General features: G+C 40.2%; 1 protein-coding gene across 5 annotated transcripts in view; it reads right to left on the reverse strand.

Moving 5' to 3' along the window:
• NCOA1 (nuclear receptor coactivator 1) overlaps nt 1-27,211 on the reverse strand; it is a 308,570-nt gene that overhangs the window by 7,783 nt on the left and 273,576 nt on the right. For all 5 annotated transcript variants that reach the window (XM_081326952.1, XM_081326949.1, XM_081326951.1 and 2 more), the window contains 10 exons: nt 25,660-25,831; nt 22,126-22,311; nt 18,600-18,726; nt 14,710-14,878; nt 10,587-10,904; nt 8,799-8,900; nt 5,689-6,091; nt 4,377-4,551; nt 3,610-3,793; nt 1,616-1,702 (listed from right to left, as the gene is read on the reverse strand). In XM_081326952.1, the coding sequence (XP_081183078.1) occupies nt 1,616-1,702; nt 3,610-3,793; nt 4,377-4,551; nt 5,689-6,091; nt 8,799-8,900; nt 10,587-10,904; nt 14,710-14,878; nt 18,600-18,726; nt 22,126-22,311; nt 25,660-25,831 (1,923 nt within the window). The remainder of the gene's footprint in view (nt 1-1,615; nt 1,703-3,609; nt 3,794-4,376; nt 4,552-5,688; nt 6,092-8,798; nt 8,901-10,586; nt 10,905-14,709; nt 14,879-18,599; nt 18,727-22,125; nt 22,312-25,659; nt 25,832-27,211) is intronic.

Genomic DNA, 27,211 nt, shown 5'->3' on the forward strand with positions numbered 1-27,211 from the left:
CGATAAATAAGTGCGTTTTGGGTTGCAGTTTGTGCACTCAGTCTCTAAAAGGTTTGCCATCACTGGCCTAGATGAAGGCTAATAAACATAAACTCAATCTTGGCAAAATTGAACTTACCGTTGGTCAATAGAGCATCTACCTTGTAAATTGGGATATGTTTCCCTCCTGCATTAAGGAATAGTTTACAATCTGAAGATGCTACCTGACATTTTTATTATACTTGTGGTGACTTTTCAATAGATTTCTCATAGATATTTACCTATTATTTCCTTTATTGCATAGTGTGGTTTGTTATGATCACTCCTGAAAACAGTAGGAAATTGCAGTTAATGCAAAATGGCAGCAGTATGATAAATGGAGATTGGGCATATGGAGCTAATTCCAGTCTTCAATAGTAAGCAGTGCTGACTTCCAAGTTTCTGATCTTTAAAGTTTTCCTTGTGACCAAGTCCCCCTGCTCAGATGTTAAGATCGTCACTGGAGAATGTTCATCAGGCTTTTACATTGCTTAAGATTAATCACCTTCTGTCTTACAGTCCCTTATCTCTGGAATGCTCTCCTTGGATAGGCTGACTTAAATGTTAATTGTGTTTTGCGTTCGGAACGAAAGTTTAAAAACTCAAATTTTAGAGTGTCATAAAGGAGAATTTTAGGTGGCATTGCTCTTCTAGTTATTCAGTTTTCATCATTTATTGCATTTGCGATTACTGATAAGAATTATTAATTCTAGTGACCTTATGGGAACTGCTGGTCTGCCTGACTCAAGAGTAGAGATTCAGTTTTAGCTTTTGCCACTTATAGGCTTTCCGGTATCATGTGTTCTACTGGGAACAATTCTTCTGTCCTGACACATCATAAGTCAAATTTATAGCCGAGACATGGGAGTTTGTGTTTGTTTCCTTGAGATTTAGAAAAGGCATGTCTGATTTTGCAAAACAGGAAAGAGAAATTCACTGGTTACAAAAAATAGAAATAGCACTTGGACTTATATACCACTCTGTAGTGCTTTACAGTACTCTCTGAACAGTTTATAATGTCAGCATATTACCCCCAACAATTTGGGTCCTCATTTTACCAACCTCAGAAAGATGGAAGGCTGAGTCAATCTTGAATCAGTCAGGATTGAACTCCAGGCAGTAGGCAGAGTTAACCTGCAATACTGCATTCTAACCACTGTGCCACCACGGCTCATAAAATATTATAAATAAAATAAGTATGCTTCTTTTTGTATATACAGTAGCTCTGAAACCAAAAAGCAAGACAAGGTACAAAGGAGCTAGGACAGGAATATTGTCTGAAAAATCAGAAGAATCTTATGGAGTAGGCTTTTGTTTTGCAAAATCATCTGTCCTGGAAATTTTCACTCAACATTAAATGAAAATAAACAAACTGCTTGCCAGTGTGTCACAATGCAAATCTCAGGATGTGTAAAGGATGCCCACTTTCAATGCAATTCCAAGCTAGGCAGACTTTGGGAAGCTTTTTGGAACTGAATTGGCTCTGTTGTTTGTGGCCAGAATCCTACTGCCTCTCTGAGAATATCCTCAGATGCAGTACAAAGCAACCACTTTAAATTTTCCCAACAGAGTTCAGCCTTAGGAATGTCTTACTGACCTGTGCTCCGTCTGCTTCTGTTTTCAAAAGATCGGAGGAAAGTTGGTTACAATAAAGTCCGGTGGGTCTGAGAGCTGGGTCGTTTACCTGAAAACAGCATCAATAAGACAACAAGTCATCAGCACAAGATGAGAAATTAAAAATTGTTTAATAAGCTTGTCACAGGAGAAAGGAGACAAATGAAAACTCAAAATCAAAGGGAGCTGCAGGCATCATCTCAGGTGACCAATTCACTACAAACATCTGTCTTCCCTGGCTTGAGGAAAAGCTTTGCATATGGTATCTGGACAGAAAAAGCAAGTTAGCGCAGTGCTTGATAATTCAATGAAAACAATATTTCTTGATCAGGCTTGTTCCAAATGGTTCCTGTTTTAAATACCATCAGCTCCTCAGCTCTGAGCTTACTCATGTATTTATTATTGTGATTTTATGCCCCATCAAACTGCCCCAACTCTAAGCAGCTTACAAAAACTGTCAAAATACGCAAAACAGTGGAGAGGAAACAACCTGGAGTTCTTTAGAATAGAATCAGAAGGCTGGAGGGGACCTTGGAAGTCTTCAAGTCCAACCCTTTAACAAGGCAGGAGTCCTTCGTCTTTTAAAGCATTTTGGCTCATCTATTTATTTATTATTAAATTTATATGCTGTCCATGTCACTGTTTGAAGTGATTTTAGGCAGTTAAACAACTCAACGGGGGTTAAACAACTTAAGCATTGCTCATTGCTGTTTATAGGAATATGCGGAGTATGGAAGGGAAGCACAAACTGAGTAAATCTGCTGGGCAGATTATACCTTTGCTTTACAAGCCTGACAAGAGCACCTTAAATCTTCAAATTTAAGAGCACTAAGAGCACCTTAAATCTTCAAATGTGAACTCTGAATTCCTAATGTATAAACTATGCTTTTTTTACCCTCAGCTTAGATTTAAGATGTAAAGGTAAAGGTTCCCCCACACATGCGTGCTAGTCATTTCCGACTCTAGGGGCCGGTGCTCATCTCCATTTCAAAGCCGAAGAGCCAGCGCTTGTCCGAGGACGTCTCCGTGGTCATGTGGCCGGCATGACTAGATGCCAAAGGCGCACGGAACACTGTTACCTTCCCACCGTAGTGGTCCCTATTTTTCTACTTGCATTTTTACGTGCTTTCGAACTGCTAGGTTGGCAGAAGCTGGGACGAGTAACAGGTGCTCACTGTTACGCGGCACTCGGGATTCAACCCGCCGAACTGCCGACCTTCTAATCGACAAGCTCAGCGTCCTAACCCACTGAGCCACTGCATCCCTAGATTTAAGATATACTTTGAGGCAAAAGCTGCAAAACCTTAGAACATTTACAGTCATGTCATGTCATCTTGAAATCTATTAAATTCTTCAGCAGAACTGGATCTGCTATCTTGAACGTCAAAAAACTTTACAGTAAGGAATAGGAGACAGCAAGGGGTAGAAGTGTACAAGGGTCAGATTTCCAAGGCTAAAAACCAGTATATGCTAATTATACCATTCCAGACAAGTGGCTGCCAGTCTCTTCTTAAAAGCATCTAGTGATGGAGCATCCACAACTTCTGAAGGCAAGCCGTTCCACTGGTTGATTGTTTTCACTGTTAGGAAATTTCTCCTTAGTTCTAAGTTGCTTCTCTTTTGATTAGTTTCCATCCATTCTGGTGCTTTAGAAAATAGGTTGACCCCCTCCTCTTTGTGGCATCCTCTCAAATATTGAACACTGCTATCATGTCATCCCTAATCCTTCTTTTCACTAGAATAGATAAGCCCAATTCCTGCAACTGTTCTTCATATGTTTTAGCCATCAGCCGCCTAATCATATTTGTTGCTCTTTTCTGCTCTTTTTCTTTCCAGAGTTTCTACATGTTTTTTAAAATAGATGACGAAAACTGTATGTAGGATTCCAAGTGTGGTCTTACTAAGGGCTAATATTTTGAGACAACTCTTTGGCTAAGTCCACAGGAGAGGAAGGGAGACACATCTGGATACACTGACCTGCTCAGAACATAGCTGGTTCATGCCAGGCATCTGCAATGAGTTCATTGGCATTTGCCCAGCCATTGGATTCATATTTTGGGCATTGGCATTTCCTCCGGCCATGGAGACTGTGATGCTCATGTTGTTATACATTCCCTGCTGAGCTGAGGAAGGCTGAGTCTGCCCAGCCTGGCCGTATACACTGCATTTGAAAGAACGAGGAACAGGAATTACATACTGGGATAGGTTTCTTTTGAAACCAGCTCAATTTCAGAAACATGTTAAATTGTACAGCAGACAAATTACATATTATTCTCAATCCTTCTGCATCAGTTCAGAAGAGCAAAACTAGCTGGTCCATCCAAAACAGATTTGCTATGATCTATCTGAAATGATCATTTGAAGTGTTTTCCTACCTTGAATTAATAATAAAATTTGAAAAAGAAGACAGGAAAATCATTTGTGAATTATATCATACCATCTAGAAAATGTTAATAACAGTAATCTGACCAGTCCAGCCTAAAAATATTTGAAGGAATACCAGGAAACCAATAATAAAGTGGATCGAAGTATAGTTGATTACAGGTTTCAAGGATTGTCAACCGTGTGCTCTGAGGAATGGAGCATCAAGGTAGTTCATCACCTTCATCATCCTCACTGCAAATTCTAAGTTGTCTAACTATTGAGCAGGCAGGGGTGTCTGGTCAAAAGATATCAAAAAAGCTTTGTAAGAGTTGGTATTAAAGGTTAAGCTATGAGCATCTGTATTTGAGAATTAGGCTTACGTATTGTTCCCCATAGTTCCTTGCTGCCAGGTCTTCATATCAGGTGACTGATACCCAGGTGTGGGTGGGGCAGACTGCAGCATGGGGCTCTGAGATGGAGGTATCTGAGGGGACATCAAGGGACTACTAGGACTGAGTGATGGGGCAAAAGCTGCTTCACCTTGCTGACCCATTCCTGAAATGAAACAACAACAAAAGGTAACTGGGTTAATTCACAGGACAATGACAACCACAATATTTTATGCCATAAACTTGATTTATTCAAATCAGTATTGGTTTAGAATTGGAGCTTGAAACACATGTAGCTACCCATTAACAATAACAAGAGGTTGAGAGATGCAAGCATTCTGGAGTGGGGTGGAGATGGTGAAGATATTCATTTAAATCACAAGTACGTAACGTTTCAGACAAAGAGCTCTATTTTCGCTTTTGAGAGATTTGTCAGCTTTAATTAAATGTAATTAATTAAATGTACTTTCATGTAAGCCAAATTAAATAAAATTCATAAGATTTTATATTTCTCCCTCGTGTCCCATTTAAGATGACAATATGCTGCAGTTTTTGGAACATGTTGCAGGTTTTGGAGTGGCTATGGGCATAACACACAAGGATTTTGGGATCTACAGGAGCTGTGGTGGCGCAGTGGTTAGAATGTAGTATTGCAGGCTAATTCTGTTCACTGCCAGGAGTTCGATCCTGACTGGCTCAAAGTTGTCTCAGCCTTCTGTCCTCCTGAGGTTGGTAAAATGAGGACCCAGATTGTTGGGGGCAACATGCTGACTCTGTAAACCATTTAAAGAGGGCTGTAAAGCAGAGGTCCCCAACCTTGGTCACTTTATGACTTGTGGACCTCAATTCCCAGAATTCCTCAGCCATGCTGGCTGAGGAATTCTGGGAGTTGGAGTCCACAAGTCATAAAGTGGCCAAGATTGGAGACCCCTGCTGTAAAGCACTGTGAAGTGATATATAAGTCTAAGTGCTATTGCTAGATGTAGCTTCAACTTCTACATCTCCATTTCAGAATTCAGTATCACTTCTCATCTAATGGGTTCTGCAGGACTGTCAAGTATTACACATACCCTAAATGTGTTTCACTAGAGACTACAGGGATCAAGCAGATACTATTATGCCTCTCTTTTAAATCATTTTTAACTTTCTGGATAAATACTTCTATGTTTACCCAGAAACCTCTGAACATGTCTGAACCCTCACATCCTGAAATTGTGTCAACTAACTGAAATATCACCTTTCCCAACATTCAGCACGTCACAACAGAGCAAACTTTCCTTAAAAGATACAGACTGAGACACACCTGATCCGGAATACTGGAATATGTTCTGTTGCATCTGTGGGTTCATATTAGAGCCAAACTGTCCTCCGACGCTTCCCATCATCCCCCTGTTCACCATGTTGCTACGATTGGCCAATGCCACTTCGGGGTTTGGTGCCAGCTGGGAGAAAGGGCTGGTGGAGGTAGGGGGGTTTCCAGGATTCGTACCATAGTTGGGGGGGAAAGGGAATTGCTGTGGGGGACCCTGGGGAAGGCGCCCAGCTGCCAGCTGCACCGGAACCCCAGCTGAGGGAGGGAGATTGCTCCCAAAGCTTTGCTGCTGTCTCATCAGCATGGCTCTCTGCTGCATGAGTTGCCTCTGTCGATGCTGCTGGCTGTAAAGTTCACGATGACGCTGAGCCAACATCTGTGCATTCAGAGGGGGCTGAGGAGGAAGAAGAAAACACAACAGTGTTGGTGGTGTTCAGATGAAAAGCCACTTCCTCAAAAGTTTGGACATATCAAGTGCTTTTGTTAAGGAACTTTCACAAAGCTCTCACTAGTCACATTCCTCAACACTCTGTTTTCCACCACTTCTCACACCTCTTTATGCAAAAGTGCAGAGAAAGGGGAACCAATAGTAGCGATATAGTACCTATTAGCTTCTATGTACAAGCAAAAAAAAAAAGCTAAATTACTGATAAAGACATTAAAATGAATAGATGCTTGTTTTAGGAACTGATGCTTGCACAGAATAATCAAAACAGCTCAATCAAGTGAGTCAAACGACAGAAGTATACATATTATTCCCATGGCTATTTTTCTTATTCACAATACCTTACTCATTCATGCACTGTTTAAAAACTGCTTAATTACCTGAATTTTGCCATAACAGAATAGGAATGGTCGTTAAACACCATGGTTAAATGGAGGTTCAAGATATGGAGATAATATACTTGTGTGAAGGACATGGAATATGGGAACTGCAATTGCTATTATGCTCTGCTCAAGGACACTTATGAAAAGCTCCTCTATTATATCATTAGGCTTATTATAAGCATGGGATTATATCATTTAACTATGTATCCATGGAGATTTAATATATTATAGATCTCATCAACTCCTTAGGGAGATTAGAAAATATAAATCAATAATATCTGGAAACATAGCAAGAATAGACCCAAGCCATTAATCAACTCCTCTCATTACTGAAGGAGAAGGAACATAGTCTCCTCTGGTAAAGACAAAAGAATATGAACAATGATCTGCTGGTTTGTCATTTGACATCCCTGACCCCAGGAGGGGTCTCTCTTTTTCCAGTTATAATCTAAAGAATTCCAGCTTTCTGATTTTTAGTGCAGTTGTTATTAGCTTGAAAAAAGAGGGAGTGGAGAAGCATCAGCTGTTCCTACTTCTGCTTGTCTAGAAGAACACCTCCTTTGGTCTCTATCACTATGCTCACTCATTCTTTTATAACCCAATAGTTTATTGCTCTCAAGCCTGTCTCTCCTCCATACAGCCTGTTTTGAAAATCTATGTTTCTGATCTAGCCAGGTGCTCTCCATCTATGTCCACAACAGCTATGCTGACTGGGGACAAGAGTGTACAGGTAGTCCTCTACTTATGACCACAATTGGCCCCCAAATTTATGTTGCTGAGCGAGACATTTGTTAATGGAGTTTTGCCCCATTTAAAGACCTTCCGTACCACCGTTGTTAAGTGAATCACTGCAGTTGTTAAGTTAGTAACACAATTGTTAAGTGAATCTGGCTTTCCCTTTGACTTTGCTTGTCAGGAGGTCGCAAAAGGGGATTACATACTTTGGGGACATAGCAACGGTCATAAATATGAACCAGTTGCCAAGCATCTGAATTTTGATCACATGATCATGGGGAATGCCGCAATAGTCGTAAGTGTGATAAAATGATCATAAGTCACTTTTTCCAGTGCCGCTGTAACTTTGAACGGTCACCAAATGAACTGTTGTAAGTTGAGGACTATCTGTAATCCAACGCAAGAGGTGGGATGAGACTGTCAAGTTGCAGAAGTTTGTCCTAAACTTTGCTAACAAGGACTCTAGGCTAGGATTGTGCTTTTTAGGAGCAGCCATCATGGTGACATCCATTTATTTATTTATTTGCAAATAAACAATACAACAACATTTGAATTAACTTATTATTCTGGTCACTATATTACAAAAATAATATCAGAGGTGGAAGAAAATAACTCAAATAATCAAGAATCTGGAAAACGTCCTTATGAGGTATTGGGGCTCTTTAGCTGGTAAAAGAATAATAATAAATAAATAATAAACCTTTATTGTCAAAGTACAACATGTGTACATTGAGATTAGCTGAGCCTCCCCCCGTGCTCTCTCCCCACAACACAGAGTGACAACAAACCCTCCATCCTACCACACCATGTGAACCAACTACACCACACACCGGCCTCCCAAGTCAATTCTGCATAAGATTATGTCCCATTTAAAAGCCTAACAGCCCACGGATAAAAGCTATTTTTCAGCCTGTTGGTACGGCTGGCTATACTCCTATATCTCCTACCGCATGGTAGGAGAGTAAAGAGATACCGTCCAGGGTGTGAGTCATCCCTGAGTATTTTCCTCACTCTTCCAAGGCAATGAGCCAATCAGGGGGCCCCAACCTCTGGCCACAGACTGCCACTGGTCCATGGTTTGTTAAGAACAGGGTCACACAGATGGAGGTTAGCAACGGGCAAGCAAAACTGTGCATGCATGGGATCTAAGTTGTGCACTCCTCCCCAATCCAGTCCGTGGAAAAATTGTCTTCCACGAAACCAGTCTCTGGTGCCAAAAAGGCTGAGGACCACTGACTTAAATGATATAATAATGGTGTAGAAGGTAGAAGGTTTTTTTCCCCCCTGCCTCTGCTATAATTCTAGAATGTGGGTTCATTCAATGTAGCTGAATCACTGGAGATTCACATGAGGCAAAATGAAATGTTTCCTTACAGAGTGCATAGATAAAATAAAACAGTACCATTTTCCCCCATAGAACATAGAGATTTTTATTATGGATTAGGTAAATTCACAGAGAATAGATATTGTGGTTATGTATGATTTTCAGCACCAAGTGCTGAGAGACACAACCTGGACAAAAGACTTCCACCATTTACCTGAGGTGTCATCTGCTGCTGCATGCCTGCCCTTATGCCGATACCACCTGGAGAATTCCCTGCAAACTGGTTTAGAATAGCCTGCCGATTTTGGTGTATCATCTAGAGACAAAGAAACAAAGAAGATTTGGTCTCTCTACAAACTGCACTGCATACCTCAACCATTTCTTTAAGTCAACAAAACTTGCAACATAAATCAAGGTCAGCTGACTGTTTGCATCCTTCAAGACTGGGGGACCTACAGCTTTTTGGCTATTATTGATCCAAAGCATCCAGCATTTCATTCTATTGCCCACACTAACTTAGATATCTGAGAGTTGTTGGGCAGCAATGTCTAATAGCCATAGATTTTATTTTCCGATCTTCAGAGCATGTATAGTGGTGAGAAGAAAGACTGCAGAGAGAAGAAGAAAGAGATATCCATTCTGGTATTCTAATCCAGTATCTAAAGATACCAGGTCTTTTAGAAAGGTTAACTTACGGAAAGAAAAAAAATTATGTCACCTTAGAAAGGGAGAGTAAAATATAAATGCATTTAAAACTGCTGTCAAAAAGATCGGAAGCCACTTCCTTTGTAATCTTTTCTTTTTCTATTTTCTTTCGTGCTTATTCACCATTCTTCCATATTTTATTTCTTTTCTAATATTTGTACTGCTTTCTCTTGTAAAAATGTATTCAATGAAAATGATATTTTTTTAAAAAATGGAGATACCAAATTTAAAGATGCCAGATATTGGAATAAATGATAGAAGAGTTGGTTAGTTACTTACATGCTAAAAGAAAGGCCAGGACTGAAAGGAAAAGTGTTCCTAAAAAATTTAGGAATAGGTCTGTGCCAACACAAGGAAGGGACTGCTGTATATAAGAAACTTGCCCAAATAGGTGCTCAAGCATTTCCTGAGCAGCATATTAGTAAATGAATGTATTCTTTGATCGTCTTGCAGCCCAAGGGACTCGCAGGAGTCTTCTCCAGCACCACAGTTCAAAGGCCTCAATTCTTTGGTGCTCAGCCTTTCTTACGGTCCAGCTTTCACTGCCATACATTGCAACTGGGAAGACCATAGCCTTGACTATACGCACTTTTGTTGACAGGGTGATGTCTCTGCTTTTTAGTGTGCTGTCTAGATTTGCCATGGCTTTCCTCCTAAGGAGCAAGCGTCTTTTAATTTCTTGGCTACAGTCCCCATCTGCAGTGATCTTGGAGCCCAGGAAAATAAAATCTGTCACTACCTCCATTTCTTCCCCATCTATTTGCCAGGAATTGAGAGTGCCGGATGCCATGATCTTGGTTTTTTTAATGTTAAGTTTCAACCCAGGTTTTGCACTCTCCTTCTTCACCCACAACAAGAGGCTCTTTAGTTCTTCTTCACTTTCTGCCATTAGAGTCCTAGAGGAGATCAACCCTGACTGCTCTTTAGAAGGCCAGATCCTGAAGCTAAAACTCAAATACTTTGGCCACCTAATGAGAAGGAAGGACTCACTGGAGAAGAGCCTAATGCTGGGAAAGATTGAGGGCAACAGAAGAAAGGGACAACAGAGAATGAGGTGGCTGGATGGAGTCACTGAAGCAGTAGGCGTGAGCTTAAATGGACTCCGGAAGATGGTAGAGGACAGGAAGGCCTGGAGGAATGTTGTCCATAGGGTCGCGATGGGTCAGACATGACTTCGCAGCTAATAACAACATTCTTTGATTGAAAAGGAGAAGGAGGGCTATCAAGAGATAGGCAATTACTTCAGCTTGGCCAGCACACTATGGGCAATAACCAGACAAGCTGAGATTGGACTCACCTGCTGTTGCCCTTGTAGACGCTGTTGTAACTGCAGTCGCAACTGATTTGGAGCTGTTGGAGGCCTATTGAGCGCCTGTCGCGGCTGCATCCCCACAGCAGGGAAAGCTCCACGAGGTGATGGGACCTGGACTGACATAGGTCCAAAGGATTGTTTCTGCCTCATGATGCCTGGGAAAGGCCCAGCAAGGTTGGCAGTGGGGGAAGCCGAGGGATAAGGGTGAGGGTACATGCCAGGTTTCTGGTCCATCACAAGAGTTGGTGGTGGTGTTACTTGCTGTGGCTGGAACCTCTCTGTCAGTGCTTCTAGGCCCCCTCCCTGTTTAAGAAATGAGGTGAAATTTCTGAGTTTCAGCAGAATTCCAAATACATTGCTGGGACATTAGCTTTGTATTAAAAGCAAATTCAGGAATACAACAACACCCTAATAATTAAACAATTAAATATTTTAGGTATGTGAAATAGTTTATAGCGCTTCTTCTCCGCCACAAAGAAAACAGGGAAAGAAGACAAATCCCTTTAAGCAGAGCCCAAACATTCCACAGATTGCTCAAATGTTTAGAGGACACTGATTTTTTAAAAAAATGCAATTTCTTACATTTTATCCAGTGTAGAATTCATTGGAAAAGACCCTGATATTGGAAAAGATTGAAGGCAAAAGGAGAAGGGGACAGCAGAGGATGAGATGAACAGATAAGTGTCATCAACACAATGTACATGAATTTGGACAAACCACGGGAGACAGTGAAGGACAAGTTCTATGGTCCATGGGGGTCACAAAGAGTTGGACATGACTTAGTGACTGAATACCAACAACAACAAAGCATAGAATAGCTAATAGGTGAGTTAGGAAGCCGTGAGATTGGCTTTCCTATGTATTAATTTATTTTGTTGACTGTGAATTCATCCTCCCCAGCACATGCATATCTATTCATAATCATTGCCAATTATACAGGGTTTGGGATCATGGCTGAGAGAGGTTATAATCTCTATTGCATGGCTTTTCAACCTTTTCACCCATTGTACCACTTTTAGGATATGGCAACATTGAGTACCACCAGTCGCCTAGCAAGGTGTCAAAAACTTCATAACCCCCAAAACGGGAAAATGTGATGAAGTACAGGTAGTCCTCGACTTACAACAGTTTGCTTAGTGACTGTTTGAAGTTACAACGGCACTGTAAAAAGTGCCCCCCCAAGCCACAGCTGAACAAGACACCTGCCTGCCCGCCCGGCGGCGCTCTTCCTCCTGTCCGAGGTTTTTATTGTTATGAGCATTTCTGTTGAGGATTGGCAGCGGCGGGGGGGGGGTGTTTGGTTTTTATTCCTCCTGTCTGCTGGGTGGTTGCAGCAGGTTTTGGTCACTTCACATGACCTGGGACACTGTGACCGTCATAAATATGAATCAGTTGCCAAGCATCTGAATGGAAATCACAAGACCCTGGAGATGCTGCAACATTCCAGCTGATCGGCACTTCTTCTGGGCTCAGAAGTGCCAGGATCAGCACCGAGTTCCAGCTGGAGCCTGGCGCTGATCCTGGCACTTCCGCTGAGCCCTGACAGCCCTGCAGCTCCAGCCATCTCTCGTTCAGGCTTGTGTGGTGCTGCCACCGGTTCAGCTCATTCCCCTCCCCCACTATCTCTTTTCTAGGATGGTCACGTACCACCTGCCAGGTGCCAATGTACCACAGGTGGTACTTGTACCACTGGTTGAAAAGCCTTGCTCTATTGTAATAGATTTTTTTTTAAAAAAAGCCAAATCAGTTGGGAGTTGGGATGTAATGAAATACACTTTCATGCCTTATTCCTTCTGGAAAGGCATAATGCAAGAAAAAAAAATGACATGCTGAACTTTTAAGATTCTTCATAAACGTATTCAAGTCTTGTATGATCTATGTCAGTATAGCTAATTGAAAATATCACAATATTGGGGAGAATATTTGAAATTAATTTATAAGAAAGGCAATTCTAAATCGATCACACCAAATTTTCCTGCCATTCTTGAAATTGAGAATTGGTATGCTAAATTAGTTTTACATATCATGATGCAAATGTATGATCAATATTTGTTAAATTTATTTGCTGCCTATCTTGCCATAGGCTACTCTAGGCAGCTTATAACAACGTAATGCTATGTCTTGATACATAGATAAATGCGACTATCTTTTTTTCTCTTGCAGTCTGCTACCAAGAACAAGAGAATTGTTTATTACTGTACTCTCCACACACTCCATGTCACCAATAACTGTTTTACCTTTTTCTTCTTTTACTCCAGTTCCCTTTAAGATGGAGATTTAATCTTCCCTAGCAGCTACAATCCCAAATAGTTTACACTCTTAGTGATTATGAATGAATATGCAAATGTTGGATAACTTTATTTTACAAGCAACAAAATAAAACCCCAGATAAATAAAACAATAACAAACAAGCATACATAGCAAAGATGATCACTGCCATTAGGCCTGAAGTGGAGCCAAGTGAAGGATTAGAAGACAGGTTATTTTTAAAAATATATTACACAGAGGTTCCAACCAGCACAAAAATACAGATATTAGTTTGTAATGTTGTACATGACCATAGACAAATTTTGGACCTAAATACGACTGCCTTTGGAATTTATAACTGGATTGCTATAAATTGTCAAAACACATGATCTTTCTAGACTACAGGTAGTCCTCGACTTATGAATGTAACGAACCCTGCCAATTATGCTTATAAGTTGTAACAACTGTAAACAGGTCATCACACAATGAACCCAGTTTTATGACCTTTTCATGCAGCAGTCATTAAACATAAATGGCAGTTGTAAAGAGAATGCCATAATCATTAAGCAAATGTCATGGTGATTAAATGAATTTCTTGTTTGCTATGGGGCATTTTTCTTGAAAATTGGAAGTACATGCTGATTTTCAACAAAAATGCCCTAAATCGTGGTCATGTGATTTTGAGGCGCTGCCGTAAATGGCCACACATGTGGGTCAGCTGCCAAGCATGTGACCATTGAGAGGAAGGGTTTACATCCAGGTTGTAGGTACTTTTTCAGGGTTCTGTTGTAACTTCAAACAGTTGCTAAGAGACTGGACATAAATCAAGGACTAGCTCCCGTAATTGCAATACTTCATGCACCAAGGCCATGAATTTATATCAGATGTAATGCTTTTTTCTTTCCCAGGAGCATTCTGATCAGCAATTAGGTTTTAGACAATGCTACCATGTTGGTGCTTCACCTATGGAAGGCACTTCAATGTAACAGCTACCCAGGTTAAAACATTTCACTTTTTACTTTCAGAGAATCAGCATTCTGCGATAGAAAACCATCAGAAAGAAGGAATATGATTTTCATTGGCTGCAAAATTTGTTTCTGATCCCAATTCAAGGTGTTGAATTTAACCTGTAAAGCCTTTCCCAGCGAGGATTCGCAATACCCAAACAAACTCGTATTTCTATGTATTCCTGCCTATGTTCTGAAGACATATTTGGAGGCTTGGTCCCAGTACACCTCTGCTCCAGTGCAGTGAGCAAAGGGGCAGTGGCTTTTCAATGGAAGCCCATCTCCCCTGTGGAATGTCTTCTTCCAATGAGACAGCCCGGTGGGATTTTTATTGGGTCTCTTTTCAAACTAGATGAAGTTTTATTTTAACCTCTCAGATTTTTAAAGACAGGTTAAATGCTGTGTTTTTTTAATTTTCTGTTCCTCTGTTACTGTTTTAATGTTCATCCCATCAAATTTATTTTGTTTTTCTACACTATTCACTTGATGTAAATTTTTGTTGTTTTAATAATTGAATGCCTTGAAGGGAATGCCTTTTTTTTAACCGTAGACAATGCCAGGCTTTTTAATGGGGTTAAAAATAAGTATTTAAAATAAACAATAAGAAAGAAAGGATAAGTTAAAAAAAATCTTAAAGGAGCTTTTGATAGGCAATGTTCCTCAACATAAAAGAACATATATTATAGAGGTATTTTATTCTGTTTTTTAAGTGTGTGCTCACATTTATCATTGCACTCTTTCTACTACAATTCTCCATTCCAGCCCTTCAAACACTCCCAATTCTGGAAAAAAACGCTTATATGTTACATAAGATCAGGCCTTAAAATATAGAAGTAGATTGAGCAGCTCACTACCTGGACCAGTTTGTCAATGCCAAGAGCTCGATCCAGTTCTGCCAATTCATTTTCATCTTTGCCACTCAGGAAGGACACCAGTTGTTCCAAAAGGGCTTTTTCATCATTTCTTCCTTCTGGGGTGGTGGGAGGGCATAAGAGCTCATCCAGCTGAGAAGTGATGCACTGGCTGTAAGAATGTCAACAAAGACATGAAAGCTTTCAAATCTCTTTGGATATCTGACTTGGGACATGACAAAAACACTGCACTTTCATATGGGCATACCCGTGTAAGCCGCCTTGAGTTGCCATGTGCAAGCAGGCGACAATACAGAGATGGATTGGAATTGGGGAGACCTGAATACAAATCCCCATGTGATTGTAAAACCCACCTGGGTGATTTGTGCCAATCATTATCTCTAAGCCTAATTCTTCTCATGGAAGTTGTTGTGAGGATAAAACAAGGATGGTTCTACGTATCTTGAACTACCTAAGGAGAGGTAGAAGACTATTCATGCAACAACTAATTCCACTGGAATATCTATTTAGAAAGGTTGTTAATTTTAAAATACAAGTTATGGGAGAAGCAAACAATGAATAGGAAGTTTGTGCCCCACTTGTGGGATTCCTATTAGCCTCTGGCTGCATCTTTCAATACTGGATTAAGTGGAACTTTGCTGTGATTCAGGAAAGCTGTATTTTCATGTAATGGATATTTATTTAGGGGTTTAATACAAGAAGATACAAAATTTCCATTCAGTCATCTTCACACCATCATATCCCTCTGATTTTCCTAATGACCTGGAAGTTGTCAGAAAGACTCATCACAAAAATAAAACTACAGATTTATGAAGTTAGATTATGTCAGCCAGCAATCCCAGAATCTTAGTTTTGTGTGAAACTTGTATATGCAGTTTTAGATCTTTTTTTTAAAAAAGTGTGTACTGTATCCAGAAGTGTTGGGTAGGTAGAAGAGATTTTAGTTCAGCAGCCCATTATACACTCTTTGCAGGAGCACTTACACAACAAAGACTTCAATATGTCATTGCCAGAAACAGGCTCAAAGAGCAAACAATTGCAGACTATTTGAACAACAAAGTCAAGACACACACAGTGGAGAATGTCTGACTGTATAATGAAGTTTCCCTTACCCTGAGGCTACTGAGCTATTCAAGCTAACTATTCATTTATATTTTATAGACCACTCTTTCTTATTGGCTCAGAACAAAACGGGCATTTCAATCTTCCATTTGTACTCTTAAAAGGGCTCAAAATCTAATTAACGTAAGAAATTAAAGACAGCAGAAGAAGGCTAATGAAAGTAAGTGGTAAAGAAATCAAACACTGGATTTGTTACAAGAGGAACAGGATGCTTCATTTCCCCCACCCTCCCCAGTTACACAACCTCCCCTCCCCCTCTCCCCCACTAAAAAAAGAGAAAGAAAGAATTCCACTTCTTCAGTTAGATCCCTAAAATCCTCTGAATGACACCTTGCAGGAGATCTTGATAGAAGACAGAAACCTGCCCTGATCCTGTTCAGCATCTCTTTTGCAATAAGGAGCAATCAAGGAAGGAAGGAAGGAAGGAAGGAAGGAAGGAAGGAAGGAAGGAAGGAAGGAAGGAAGGAAGGAAGGAAGGATTCATTAATGACAAATAGGATGAGGAAAGCCTCATGCTTCAAGTTCCACTTTGGCTATGAGGCAATTTATCCAATGGAAAACTGGGGCAGGAGGCCAAGAACCTGTAACTGAATCCTCTTTCACTCAGCGCTCATGCATTTGGGTTCTTCCTGGCAGGCGGCAACTCCGCGCCCATTCTAAAATAGCATGTTGCATGCATTTAGGGAAATGAGACAGGACAGCTGGAGGCAAAGAGTTGTAGCAAGAGAGATTTCTGTCCTCTCCTAGGATTATTGCCTAAACTAACATTCTGCCAAGACTTACGTTTGCTTCCAGAGAATTTCCCGTTAGACTTATAAAAACGGCTGAGTGCTTTATTTTAAATAAGGACATCACTCAAGGTTATTGGAAGAGAGGGGATAATAAGGAAGAGGTTGGAGTATGGACAGTAGCAATTAGACAAAAATACACCTCATCATTTCCCAGTGCCACATCCCAAATTAATTATTATTTTATGGAAGCAGTCTTTTAGGGATTCTTCCATCCTTCCGAGGTAGGTAAAATGAGGACCCAGATTGTTGGGGGCAATAAGATGACTTTGTAATAATGCCGCTTGGGGGGGGCCCAAAAGCCCTAATAAGCAGGCATATACATAGAATGAAGGCTATTGGTTTGTGTTTAAATTGTAAGCCGCCCTGAGTCTTTGGAGAAGGGCGGGATATAAATGGGATTAAAATAAATAAATAAATAAATTTTATGTCACTAGATAAGGGGTCCTCAACCTTGGCAACTTTAAGACTTGTGGACTTCAACTCTCAGAATTCCTCAGCCTGTTGAGGACCCCTGCACTAGATGGTGTAGTGTTAAAGAGTTGAATGACTATATCTTAACTGAAAAGTCTTACAACTATATTAAACAGCTATCCTTTAGCCCAGGAACTCGGAGAAAAATTACCTCATTACCAACTGTTATGCTGTCTCAAAAATGAGGCTGGTGTGGGTGCTAGCCTTAGTGCTTTAGTGTGGGACAAGTTAAAGAAAGTGATTCGTGAATTCATGTCACTTCATTTCTCTTCCCAAAGGGCACTTCCTTTCCAAAGGATGCTAAACCCATGCTTACAAAAAAAAAATAGATTTAGCACTTCTTCAAATAATAAGCACTGAACCTGTTTCTGTAAGGAGTCCACATAAGACCTAATAAAACCTGACAACTGTTTCAGAAAATGGTCTTCAGCTATTAAGAAGGCAGATGTCCCTACTGAGGTCAGGTGTTTAGTCTCTTCTGCTACCAAATGAATTACTGAAGGGTGTTCCTGAACGATTGAGAAGAGAGGGCATGCCTGCAGGCCTAAAGTGACCTGTAGAAGCTGGGAGAAACTAATTCCTGACTGTATAATCAACCACATTGTCAATGAAACATGTGATCATGGCAAAAAAAAAGTATTGCCAGGAAAAGAAGGAAAACTCTATTTTAAAAATTGCAGTAGCTCAAGACAAGTTTTAAGCTGCCTCAGCTGTAGGCTGAAGATGAGACAAAGGCAATCTCATGAGGACATGGAATAAAAAACAGTGACCGGATACATTTTTGCTTCAGTTAGGAGGCTATGCAGAAGAATCCAAGTAAAGTAAGGTGCTGAGATTTTCTGAACTTGAGATTTAATTCTGAGATTCTTAACTTCCTTGGATGAACCATCAGAAATACCTAAGGGCTGGCACCTTGAGACAGCATCTTTTCAGACTTGACAAAGGAACCGTGTTGTCTAAGGCGCAATCTTTTCCCTGGCTGGACTTTGACCAGAAAGAAATGCCTAATGAAGAACGAAAGACAACATCTTAAAAGAAGTTGCTATCTTACACAAGAAGATCTTTTGAAGGGCTGCTCTCTTAATCAAAGGAAAATGAGGGAGTCTCTTGCTGTATGCAACCGGAGAGATAGTGAGATGAATGTCAAGACTTCACATTTGTATGAAATACAGCCTCATCATCCCTATGAATCCAGAGTTTTCCCCAGTGAAGACACACTTACTTAATCCATATTCTTTCATTTCTTTTTCACTGAACAGAAGTGAAAAATAAATGCAGCTTTATGGTTCCTACTGTTTCTTGATTAAAAAATGCACAAGGAATGTATATATGTATGTCTCTGCGTGTACATGCACAGACATAAGCATTTGGGACTGCTCTCCATATCAATACCACAAATGGGGGAAAAAAATCTTTAGATGACTTTTAAACTTCTCATGTGACTGTCTGGGATATCCAATGATCAAGGAAAAACATCCCTATACTTACTCATCTGGTTTAGTCATAGGTCCTCTGTTGATGGAAGCTATGGAATTATCTGCCCACTGGATCTGCTCTCCCATGGCTGGCTGCCCAAATTGATGCTCAGTAACTCCCAATTCCAGTTCAGGCAATCCTGGGAGACAAAAGTATTTGTCATTTAAGGAACAAGAAGAACACACTAGTTTGATCAGGATATAAAATGGGACAAAAGGAGGTGAGTGCACCTAGGCTGGAGCTTACTCATAGGTTAAACTGGATTAAGATATACAAATGTTCTATTGTATAAGACTATTTGATGCAGACCAGTAAGGAGGCAATCCACTATTCTAAGCAACATTCAAACAATTATCTGCCTGAGTAGCAGTACTGCTCAGTAACAGTTCATAGTTTCTGTAACGGGAAGATGGTAGTTCTACGGGTTGGGATATGCCATGAGAACCACGAGACATTCTTGGCCCTATATGGTCTGGCTCACAGCAAGGAAAATGGTCCCTGGGATTCCTTGCAACACGGTGGCTATCAGTTCTTGATGTATCCTCCATTGGGGCCCTTCACAGTGCTCTATGGGTATCCTCAGACAGCAACCCTCTATGAAATTCAAAGATGCCTTATACCTGAAAATACTTGGTACACATAATGGTGGCGCATTAAGAGGTCACAGTGACAGTGAAAGTTAGGATCAGGAGGATCCCTCCCCTAAATTATAAGGAAAGGACTGACTGGAACCATTTTCACAGTGGTAAAAGCTGTCAGATGTAGTACTCAAAAGCCAGAGGTGCATGATGATTAATAATGCACCTGTAGCACCCTCAGTCAGTTCACTGGGCTTGCAAAGTCCAACCTCCTTTGTGGTTACATGACAGCCTGAAAAGCCGTCTAAAGTTACTATTGTGAAAATAAATACTTTTGCAACTCTGGCAAACATCTCCTGGATCTTCCAAGTAGGAAAATGGGTGCTGAAGGAATAAAATAACAGCTTTAGGACATGAGGTAGGAAGCAGCAACTTTTTTAAAAAAAACACCTTTAAATTGAAGACTTTCAAAATACACACTTAAAAGATATGCATATCTAAAATACACATGTCTAAAGATGAGGGCAATGAGGCTATTCAGATCATTATTTAATTAAACTTTTATTCCCATGTGTTTTCAGCCAAGCTCACTGTAAGTTGAAAATATGGAGCAGAATGAAGTCCAGGTGTATTCATCTGGTTGGTCCTGAGAGTTCCAGCGGCTGTCTAGACCAGTGAAACTCTAGACCAGGGGTGTCAAACTGCCGGCCCGCAGGCCGCACGCGTCATGAAGAAACCACGCCCACCCCATTGCAATGGCAAAAAAGCTCAGATACGTCGTGCGACGTCACGTGATGTTGCAAGTTTGACATGTCTGCTCTAGACTAACATGGCCATGACAGCATTGAGGGCTATTTGCTGTAGCTTCACAATAAACAAGCATAGTCCTTAAGCTAAAATACATCTCCATTTTTCCCAGGCTAGAATGCTCCAGGTGCATTGAACTTAAATTGCCACCCTGTCCTGGATGATAGAAATTGTTGTGCAACATATTAGAAGGGCACCAGGTCAGCATGGCCTGTAGTGCAAGGCCTGTGACTAAACACAGTCACAGATTAGAGAGAAAATTCAACCTGGAAGAGTTTATTTCATTCTTGAACTAGCTGTGCAGCAGCGGTGAAGTATTCTTAAGGGTTGCTTGGCAACTGGAAAATAAAGAAATTGCTGGCAACAAGCGTGGCATGGCTGATTATGTCTGAGGAAAGTATTGCTCCAGATGGGGAAGCCAAGGGAGCTGACCATCCATACTAGAAATGCAGCTAGCAACAGATCCGAGAGGGCAACAGATCAAATCACAGTCCTTCCAGAACATTCATTCAAATACAATCAAACTGTATCATTGATGGCCATGTTCCCTCTGCCAATCAGTTCTCTGCCTATAAACAAGACACGCCCTCCCTTTTTTACTGAAATTTGCATGTATTTCATGGCACACAGCTGATCACAAATATTACCCTAATATTCCATGTAATAGGAATTATCTTACTTGCTCATTAGAAAAAAGTTGCATATATGAAATATAACATCAAAACTATAGATAAAATTAAGGCATGAGGACGATTTCTTGCACACGATCTGACACTGCAAATGTTTCATAGGATTTGGGGAATTTGAAGACTATGGAAACTAGGGGTCCTTGGTGCTCTCTGTGCTTGCTTGTTTTCTTGCAGATGTTTCGTTACCCTAACTAGGTAATATAATCAGTGTTAGTAAGGAGTGGGATTTGCTGTCAGTTTATCAACTTCAGGCCAACAATCAAGTAAGCAATACCCCAACTGCCAAAGAGCCATTAGTAAACAGCCCAACCAAAGAATCCCTAAGACCATCCACACCCACACAGACAGGCAAGACACCAGAATATAAACTGACAGCAAAGAGCACTCCTTACTAGCACTGATGATGTTACCTAGTTAGGGTAAGGAAATGCCTACCAGAAAACAAAGCAAGCTGAGAGGGCACCAAGGACCCCTCATTTCAACCCTGAGCTACAAATAGTCTCCTTCACTGGTACTATGGAAACTTTGGGAGGTTTTTTTGTGAGTATCTTGGATTTCTTAGAGCATTTGCCAGAAACTGTGTGTTACTGTACATCTTGAAATGCTTGATACATTTTCCTCATGTAGCAGATCCATGAATATTGTACTTCAACCTACAGGAGCTCAATAGAAGGATCTTAACTTCATAAGTTGAAAATGGGAGACCAGTATCTGTGAGAGACTCCAGGATATGGCAGTATTTCACAAAAGCAGAAGGAGGGGTTTTAAGATGAATGCTCAAATTTTTCTCCTCAATATTCTATAATGCTGCAATACAGATCTTTTGGTGTTGAGCTTCGATGCTGATAGGATAAGACACTTCTAGATTCTGCAGTGAAGACACTTTCTCTACTGACTGTTAAGATTCCTATTCTTCATACTTGTGTCTTTACTTCAGGTGAAAGATCAACTGAGCAGAACTAATGTTTCTGAGTAGGCTAAGCATGTGATAATTACATTTGTACTTCAATATGCAAAACAAATTCCTTCTCCTAACCATTCAGGTAATCAGCCCAAGAAAGCATGACCAGGCATTGCATTTGGACACAGAGGGACAATATGGTCTAATGATTAAGCTACTGAACAAAGACTGGGAAAGTCTTGGATCAAATCTATTCACAACCATAGAAGTTGAGCAATTTTGGGCAAATCACTATCTCTCAGCTCAAATTACACCAGGAAGGAAAAAGTACTATGAATGCTCTTGCTCTCCTGGAGGAAAGTTAGGATACAGGTTTAACAAATATTAGTAATAATAAAGTAGAAGCCCAAAGCCTCATGTAGTCACAGGTTTTACTGCATGACAGGCTAAGTAATTATTCTATAGGTCGATCTACTGAAAGAGCTATCACAAAAAGGAATTCGTTTTTATACAGATAGACCTTTTAAATAGAGGTTTACATTCGTCATAGCAAAAGCACATACCAGTATCCGGTTGAAAGGGACTTGGGCCAGGTACTGCCCCCCTGCCTTGTTCTGATGGCAAGCCATGATGAGGGCTGCTGCCATTTGTTGCAGGGAAAGGTGCTGTCCGTAGCTGAACTGGCTCCATTGGATCACAGAATTCAAATGGGGACCGTCCGGTTTGCATTCCCTGCCCACCATTAACAGCTAGAACAGAAAAGTTCAGTTCAGAGAGTAGCACAAAATTGCTTTAATCTTCCCTGCTTTTGGTCAACGAAAGATACTAGCAGTGATATTAGATAGAGAAGGTCAAGGTTGTATAAGCTGGCATTAGAGCCACACATATGGCTCAAATGTTCTCCTTCTCTTGACCTTACCTAATTTTTTTCCACATAAAGAAAAATGTTAATAAAAAAGCTTTAAAATCCACAGTGCAAAATTGCATAGCTTCTGAAAATGACCATACTGTCAAAAGCTTCTTCTTGTACTGTCTGGAATTCCTATACAAACCACCAGAGGGCTCTCTTTCCCACTCAACAATTAATAAAAATTCCTTTGCACATTTAATCAAACCTCATAATATTATCAGTATTCAATATAATAACCCAGGGATAGATTTAAACTGCAAGCTGAAACTAGTTGGAAGGAATATTCTAACAGCAAAAATGTGAATTCTTTCCCTCAGCTTTTTTTTTTACATTTTCAAATATTATTTAGGTATTTCAGAAAAGAGATTGTGAAAAATTAATACTGGATAATGTTAATGTTAAAATTTGATTACTAAAAGTTACCTACCCTCAATTGCTAAGAAAGCCCTCCAATTGTACTTTATAAAACATGCATGAAATACGTAAATCCAAATTTCATTTTCAAAATGTTGCAAAATTTATCAGAGGTTTAACTGGGTTCCGTGATTTTCTTATCTAGCTCTAACTGCAGAAAAAATGTTTCAACCTTCAATCCTATAATCACGTTGGCAATTATGTTCTTGGAATTCAAAAAACTAAACAGATAATTCTCTATTTACAAAGCATTTGCAAACTTATAAATAATACAGGATGATTCTATCAGGTAGAAAATATCTGTTAACCCAAAGGTTTGCATGCTTCCTACAAATAACAAGGATAATGTTAATAAGAAGAACAACAATACTTATTACATTCCACCTTGTAATACTAATTCTCTGGGACTTGTATCATCTTAATTATCTAGCAAAAAAACCTTTCTCTCTCAAAATGAATGAATCCTATTATAAAAACTGTTGTAGATTCTTAATTAGTTTTTAAAAGTTGGGTTTTTCAAAGCTTCTTGTGGAGTACAACCCACAGTGCGCAGGTTAACAGGCTTGAGTGAGCTACATGTTACTATAGTTGCATCACAAAACTGGCAAAGAAATGACAGCAGAAATGGTTAGCTAAGACAACCAAGCGATGAACAGCTTTTTCAAATCACCTTGTATTTTCTGCAATTACGGGAAAGCAATAACTGCTCTTTGACATGTGCCTTGTGCCTGAGCACTATGGTTCATAAAACTTACTTGGAAGCCCTGTTCTCCTAATGCAGTATTCTCCCTTTTCTTTCTACAGCTAGCAACAAGCCCAGTGCTAGTGTATCTCAATAGGTATGAAATCCAGCAGTTACTTCTTGTGACAGGCTTTTTAAAATATTTTACTGGTTTAGTTATAAGGCACTGTAAAATTGGACACAAAGAAGTCACCCAGCCAGGATTTTGCTCAATACAGGCTTTCAACATTTCCCTCATTGCTAATGGCAAAGTAAGGATCACTTCTAGGTCATCAAGCAATTTAGCATTACCAAATTTATTTTTTGCTGCCCTCTTGTGCTCTCTCCATTTTAAAGAGCATACATGATTATTAAAAGCTAGCTGGCCAACTAGCAAAACAGCCTAGTAATATACTGCATGTCCAAAAGCTTCATACACTTACTAAGACATTTTATTTTATTTGAGTCCTTTGGGTCAGATGTGAGTTATGGCAACTACATGGATAAGTCAATGCAGCTTTCTTGGCAACACTTTCGGAAGTGTTTTACCACTGCCTTCTTCCTATGACACAGATGGAATAATTGGTCTAAAATCACTCAGCTGGCTTCCATGCCTAAGACAGGATTATAACACACAGTTTCCCAGCTTCGAATCCAATTCCTTTTACTGCTATATTAAACAGGTTTTAAATAATGTATCTGCCTTATAACTGGAAGGCCAGCAGTCTTTATCCTAAAGCCAACAAGCACTACATGGGCTCAGTTCAACACTAGGATGGTGAGTGTCCCAGGCAGACCCATAGCTTGTTATGCTAGTTGTCAAAAAAATAAAAAGGAGCCTTGTTGTCCTCAGTGATGAAGAAGATACAAGCATAATACGAGCATAATAATTCCACAGCTAATGATATTAATAAGCTGTCTCTGAACACTGAAGTTCCAAACAGCCATGATGACCTAACAACACAAATAAATTGTCAGAGTTCTGAAAACTGTTCATTAATTTAATCATCTCCTTCTCTCCAGAGCATTTGGATTTTAATGATGTGAGGGCCACCATTAGTTAAGGTTTTTAAATCTTATTAATTGGCAGTTTTCTGAGTATTTATATATTTATGATTTGGCTGCTAATTGCCTTGAGTCTACAGAAATAAGAACCATACAAAAATATGTACATATAAAACAAAGGAAAATAATACCGAGAATTCTGTAAACCAATTATGGATAATGGAAATATTTGTTCCTGAACCTTCCACAATTGGGGTCTTGAAGAAGAGAAACTATTTAGAAAGTTTTGAGAGATTAGGTGGCTGAGAATTAAAGAGATAGAAGCTTAAAAATGCCAAATACAGGCTAAGCAGTGTCATGGCACACACTGCATGAGAATTAATGGACTACGTCATAGTGGGCAAAAATATGGATTAAGCACTTTGATATGTGCCATCTTAGCACATGTTGACCTGAATTTTGGTTGCATGAGCTGATTTTTCTGTGGAATATAAGGGCTTCATAACAAGCAATTCATTTTCTCCTGATAATTCTACAACAGGATTGAGGATGAAGAAGAATTGCTGAGTGATGGAATATGTTGCTTCCAGCAAAACAGTACCCATAAAAGAACAACAAACTTAAGATTACATAGCTGCATTGATCTTTCTACTCAAACTATCCACATTACATATAAATAAATGGTTGATTCTCCATTATTATAATACATCTTTAAATGAATTATAGCTGTTTCAACAACTTAATATGACCTGAGTTTTAGTCAGTGCTTAATACTTCCCAAATACACCATACCTCAAGAAATCAGCCTTATTGTCTTGAAAAGCAACTTGGAAATCCCATGGAAAAACAGATGGTTCATCTTAAACATTATCAAAACAAATTTGATTTTAACAACAGAACAGAGATGATTATTGGATTTAGAGAAAACTTCAGTCTTATTTTTAATCAACATCTAAACATCTTAAGCACATGCAGTGCTGGAATACAATTTGTCAACCACAGGAAACACTAGTAAGAATATATTTTAAAAGACTCAGAAGTACATACAGCTCATCCCAGTAGGAGTTCTTGCAGCAGTGCTGGGCTGAAGGGAGGGGCTCAGGATCTCTGACTTGATAGTAATACCCCCACTTTCAGTTGTCTCTGACCCACACAAGCCTGGTGGCAACTGGGGTGACTTTTCCAGCGGAGGCAGCATCTGCTCAAGATCAGATGCAAACTGAAGGGAGAAAGCAAGAACATAAGTCAGCTACTGAGCCTTTGAGAGAGAACCAAAATTAGAGGGGTTTTTTTTTTTAAAAAAATGCTAATCCTTTTGCTTGGGTTTGGTGCTGCAATGGTTTCTTGTTTCATACTGCTATACCTCACTGCTAGCAGATACTTAACCCAGTGGCGTAGCGTGGGGGGTGCAGGGGGGGCGGCCATACCGGGCGCAACATCTGGGGGGGCGCGCTCGCACTCGCAGCTCTCTGCCCCTGCCTGGCTCACTCACTCTCTCTCACTGCAGTGCTGGCTGTGCGAATCCGATCCGAGCCACCGGGCTGCCGCCCACTGTGGAGGGGTGTGTGTGCCAGGCGTGCGGTGCGGTGCGGAGAGAGAGCGAGGGACTATCTGGGGGAGGGACAGTGCAGCGGCCGGGTGCTTGCCCCGGGTGCTGACAACCCACGCTACGCCACTGACTTAACCAAAGTGGAACCTATTTGCAACTAAAGCACTAAAGAAATGAGAGAACCCAGCTAAAAGAGTAATAAATGTGATAGAAATATGTATTTCATTATAGGCATGGGGAAAGAGGAAATGCTGTTGGTTAAAACACTATCTACATGAGGGTCAGCCTTGCCTGTTCCCATCTTCCTCTGCTACAGCCAAATGGGACAGTGTCAAAGCAGAGAAATACACACACAAATGTACACACACACATATACACCTGTTAATTTTAAAAATTAAAAATTTGGGGCATTTTGTGGTGGTGGGCCAAGGGACTGTGCTTAAAATAGCTCAAAGAGTTATTTCAGTGGTATGCTCTGAATTAGCAATCTGGACTTTTAAAAAAAATGGAGGGGGGACGTTCAGAAACACTTCAAGGATTAAATTACTGGCAAGGTGAAATAAAGGTACTTTATGCAGAGATGGCTGGACTTTGAAAAAGTTGATAGGAAGATGCCTGAAAAGCTGACAGCTTTACCTATCTGACAGAATTAGGAGCCAGTTATAGCTATGGGCTACTCTGCTCAGAAATGTATACATATATATTTTGAAGTTTATTTATTGATTAAACAAATGCATTTGGCCACCGAATTCACACACAATGACTCTGGGAGGCTTACAATATCTAAAGGATAAAACCCATACAATCCACTCCCACCCCCACCCCAGCAACAAATGCAATCATATCAACCACTTGACTGGCTCCGTATCAGTCTGGGGTCCTCAGACCTGCAGATAGAACAATTTCTTCAGAGAATTCCAAAGGTAATAGGGGTGGTGGTGGCGGGGGAGGGAAGTCAAATTAAAAATGCTGCATATTTCTCTAGCAGGACCAAGATCAAGTCAATATGAGCCATTCAGCAGCCTTCATCTGCCTCTAAACTCTATTCTC

Source organism: Vipera berus (assembly GCF_964194415.1).
Source record: "Vipera berus genome assembly, chromosome: 1".
Lineage (NCBI taxonomy): Eukaryota > Metazoa > Chordata > Lepidosauria > Squamata > Viperidae > Vipera > Vipera berus.